At 46.4% G+C, this 4640-nt stretch overlaps 1 protein-coding gene across 3 annotated transcripts; it reads left to right on the top strand.

Moving 5' to 3' along the window:
- Positions 1–498: 498 nt before the first annotated feature.
- On the top strand, positions 499–4595 carry LOC125550860. Of its 3 annotated transcripts, none has more exons than XR_007301985.1 (6): positions 499–916; positions 1007–1098; positions 1246–1319; positions 2230–2726; positions 3029–3135; positions 3935–4592. XR_007301985.1 is itself a non-coding variant. In XM_048713974.1 (3 exons), the coding sequence occupies exons 2-3, from the start codon at positions 3121–3123 to the stop codon at positions 4337–4339; spliced, it is 423 nt and encodes a 140-aa protein (XP_048569931.1). In that variant the 5' UTR covers positions 1326–2726; positions 3029–3120; the 3' UTR covers positions 4340–4595. The 3 variants fall into 3 exon arrangements, 1 of the variants encoding a protein (XP_048569931.1); XR_007301977.1 differs by having other exon boundaries at positions 3897–4592; XM_048713974.1 differs by lacking the exons at positions 499–916; positions 1007–1098; positions 1246–1319 and having other exon boundaries at positions 1326–2726; positions 3932–4595.
- The last annotated feature ends 45 nt before the right edge of the window (positions 4596–4640 follow it).

Here is a 4640-nt window from a genome sequence, read left to right as displayed (position 1 = left end):
AATACAATCCAGCAAGTGTCCAGCGAAACAGGCCTATTCTCCCATCAGGTGCGACTGAGTCCTAGACAGACACATACTTACTTTATATATGTAGTCTATTGATGATTTCAATTGAGTTGGCCGTTATTGATCAGTATAACCTATCACTGTGAAAATTATTTTTTATCAATAGCAGCTCCTTTCAGTATATTAATTCCCCCTTGATGATTGTACCGAAGAGAACAGATGATAGAAAAACTTCAGACAAGGGATTAGCTAGCAATCCAGCGGCAATGCAGAGTGGCCGTTGTACTGTTTTTTGTGTAGTACATGTTTGTTGTGCGCACGACCGTCAGAATCACTAGTGCCGTAGTGGTGAGAATGTTTACCAGGTGTTCAACCAACCATCTGATTAAAAGAGATGAAACGTACTGTGCTTGCTCCTTTGGTCGTTGGGTCATTTGTGACTCGCATCAGTTCAAAGGTGGCTTGCAGGCTGCAGCACTAGAAGGGCCAGCGGCGGCATGCAAATTGGATGACACAGTAAGCGTTCGGCGGCCGGCTCTGAGTTGGGTGCGAACAAGGTCGTCCCCTCGCAAGTGCTAGTTGTACTGTCAGCGCTGCATCGCCCACATCACCGGTGCTGGACTCGGCGGCCGCGTAGACCAGAGTTTGGTTGGTTTTTTCCACCCAGCATGGACCCGTCGCCGTAGAGGCCAGTCAAGATGGTGGTCGCCGTGGCGAACGGGGTCAAGATGGAAGCCGCCACCGCCATTGCAGCCGCCGCCACGACAACCACCGCCTCCGACGCCTGTTCTCGTGTGTGCGCTCGACCTCGGCTTCCTCTTCCACCTCCCCGCACGAGCCTCTCGTCCTCTGTTCGTCGTTCGGCCTCACTCCACCCGCCGCTGCACTGCTTCCGTAGACCACCATGAAGGTGAGATTGCCCCTCCCTTACCCGATATTCTTCTCTTTTTCGGATCTATTGCTGCTGTGCTTAGTGGTCGTGGATGTTCTATCATTGCAGGCGTGGTTGTTGGTTGAGTGTGAGAGCTGTAGTTCTTCTTCGATAGCTGATCTTGTTCATCAATGAATTCTGCGCCTGTCATCGTCACCAAGGTATGGTTTGTGCTCTACTGATGCGTATCCATGGATGTTTCTGTGTCGATTTTTGGTTCGTGCCCGTGTCACTTCATTCACGCTCATGAACTGTTTGATCTTATGTCCCCTCACTGTGAGACGTTAAATTTGTTCTTCTTTTTTCAGAAATCGCACTAATCGGATCGTCGTCAGATTTGCCTTGCTGTTTCGTCTGCTCAAAGGGTCATCTTTCTGTTGAGGTTCGATTTTCAGCGCTTTTCCTTGCCCCTACAGTTTATTGTGCCTTTTCTTGTATGAGATTTGAAGCAAGTTCATCCTTCTTCTTCTTCTTCTTCTTCTTCTTAGAGATTCTGAGGAGAATTGTTATGTGTACCTCGACAGCGAGATTGTTCAGTTCGTTCTTCTTTTTGTTCCTAGAGATTCTGAGAAAGAATGTTATGTGCCGCTGTATAAAGATGAATTTGAAATCAATTGAGATGTGCTGTACGCTTTAATAGGAAATGAACTTAACTGAATTTGTTGCTGACGTTTAAAATTCAGTTATCTACAGAGAAACAATAAATACCAGTGTACTGTAGATTTTCTTGTATAAGGTTCCAAGCAAGATAGTTTGGTTGGTTCTTATTTTTCTTCTTAGAGATTTTGAGCAAGATTGTTATGTGTGACTGTGTGAAGGTGAATTTCAAATCAATTCTGCTGTGGTGTGCACTTTAAAACAAGAACTGAGCTTGTTTGTGCCATTTAAAATACAATGATCTACAAAGAAACAACAAATAAGTTGCCAGTTTTAGAAGTGCTGCAGCAGATAGTTTGTTAGATGTTGAGACAGCTACAAGGTCATTTGACTCTCTAATCGTTCAAGTTTTCATCCAAAAGTACAGATTCGCTGCTCATACACCACATGAGTCGATTGGCGTTTCGAATGTGCTAAATGCACATTAAGATTCAGTTTAGCGTACTGTTTCAGATACATGAATATCTTTGTCATCAATACATCCATTATATGTTTATCTATTTTACTATCTCTTTTCTATTTTGCCTTCCTGATTGTACTCTCCTCTATCCATTTTGCCTTACATAGACTACTAACTGTTTTACATTTTGCCTTCCCGGTTGATCACTCTGCCCCTGCTGCCTCGTCTCCACCAGCCATCGCCGGCTTCGCCGCCCGTCGCCGTCGAGGCCAGTCAAGATGGTGGTCGCCGTGGTGAACGGGGTCAAGATGGAAGCCGCCACCGCCGCTGCAGCCGCCGCCACGACAACCACCGCCTCCGACGCCTGTTCTCGTGTGTGCGCTCGACCTCGGCTTCCTCTTCCACCTCCCCGCACGAAGAGGGGGGGGGGGGGGGGGGGGGGGGGGGGGGGGGGGGGGGGGGGGGAGGGGGAGGGAGGGAGAGAGAGATGGCTACTGTGGCGATGACGATGGCAGCGGCTGGAGTTGGCTGAGTGGTTCACGCCAAGGAAATTGAGGAGGGAAGGTATGAAATAGCGGCATATGTGTCGGAGCCAGTGAAGAAGTTGGCGTCAGATCCGTCATCGTCGCCATTCTTCTGCTCGAGGCCACCGTCATCCATGTGTTCCTCCTAAAGCTCCTCCTCCTCACCACGGTTGGACGCCTGAGAGGCCAGCCTCCCCTCCAAGCGCAGGTACTCCCCCGCTCCCTGTGTGTGTGTGTGTGTGTGTGTGTGTGTGTGTGTGTGTGTGTGTGTGTGTGTGTGTGTTTGTGTGTCTCAGACTAGATTTAATGAAAGAAACTTTGATATGGATCCATCTTGCTGTGCTGGACGAAGGGCTGGATGGAATACGAATTACATGTGCTAACATATGTTCTTGCAATGTTAACTTACCGTGGTCATGGAGATGCAGCTAGCCCAAGATGTATCTGAACTCAATGTTACTCATATTGTAGTTTGCTAATTTATTGATTTTATAAACATGATGTGTGCAGATCGACGCAGTCGAGGCCGCAATACTAGGATTTCAACATTTCATAGTTATGCTGGGCATCACCGTCATCATACCAAGCACACTTGTTTCTAAATGGGAGGTGGAAATGTGAGTCTTCAAGTACTAATCATGAATCTGATATCTCTGAAGAAGTACTAAGCTCGCACTGAATTTGCCGTGCATATAAATGCCTCTTAACTTTTCTTCAATTGTTTTTGGTAGAATTGCTTACCTAGGCATTAATATATTTTGTTACAGGAATCTGCACTATGCTATTATGCTTTTAGACACCCATCTTATTTTGTTTCGTGGTGGAATTGCTTATACTCTCAGTGATTGTCTTATTTAGTTTGTTGGGTTTTCAGCCCTGCTGACTTCTAAATAATTATTACCTGATGTTTTCTCGTATTCTTTTGTTAGTCCATGTGCATTAGTTTGGTATGCATGTATGTATGGGAAGTTTGTTCTGCCATTTATAGGGCTTCCTATTGCTATAAATCTACTACAGAAGTATCTAGAGATCTATTCCCATTTGCCTTCTTTTGATCACGAAACTAAACAAGATAGAAATTGCTTTTCATGGAAGATTTTATTCTGCAGGCATCACTGTAAAATATTTATCTAAACAACAGGGTAAAAAGTAATAGTTGCTTAGGGTTTACAAATAGCAATTGGAAGCAGATAAGCATCAAATAGGAGCTCATTCCACATTTCTGGTATACCAGGAAGGCAATGTTGCAGGCCATCCTATGAAGGCCTTTGAACTTTAAAATCATTAGTAGTTGATATGTTGCCATGTCTTTGCTATTATGAAATCAAAGTAATATCCAAAAGCTTAACCTAGGTTCCATTGACTGAATTGATTATAGGCATTTTACTTCGATCAAAATCCATCCTGTTTCAGCAGAGCACGAGGGGGCTGCTGGGCACCCCTGCCCCGTCGGCTTGTAGAAGGCTGGCGAACAGGCGCAAAACGTTGGCTGGTGTTTCAATTGGCTACACCTTGCGTCGCTCAAGCGCGCGGTTGAGGGCTGCTGGGCGCGCACGCATGCCGCCTGTGGAGGCGGCTGCCCAGAAGTTGGTCTTCCAAGGGATGGGAATTGTGAAGACCGGAGAGGGAGTCAACGAGGCGGCAATTGCTGAATTCCAAAACAGATTCAAGGAGCAGCTCACTGATAAGATGATCAAAGCTATGCGAGAGATTTTCAAGCTGGATGATGCCGCGGCCACGGCGGTGGAGGAGGCCCTGATTGCTCATGGAGGCCCTGATGCTCTCGACCATGATGGGGAGTCTCTGGTGGCTGATGCCTAGACTTGCAGTTTGCGAGTCCTTTGTGTCCAACTCGTCTCAAATGTTAGCACAATTTAGTTACTGGATGTATCGTAGTTTTTGCTTCTCCATTTGCTGCTCTATAATGGCCATGTGGGCTGTGTGTCCTGTAGACTTTGAGTCCAAGTGTACTCTTGCTGCTTGCAGCCGTCAAGCTTATGTCATGTTCATCTTTTGGAATGAAGGCTGGTCCAAGCTGGGAATCCCTCTAGTTCCATCATGTTAGCACAACCGCTCAATTTTCTTTGCTGGAATTGTAACGCCCCGTGACCGATGTGGCAGG

Source organism: Triticum urartu, chromosome 1 (genome assembly GCF_003073215.2).
Source record: "Triticum urartu cultivar G1812 chromosome 1, Tu2.1, whole genome shotgun sequence".
NCBI classification, from domain to species: Eukaryota; Viridiplantae; Streptophyta; class Magnoliopsida; order Poales; family Poaceae; genus Triticum; species Triticum urartu.
Note: the sequence above shows the minus strand (reverse complement) of the source record. Positions and strands in the feature narration are given on the sequence as shown.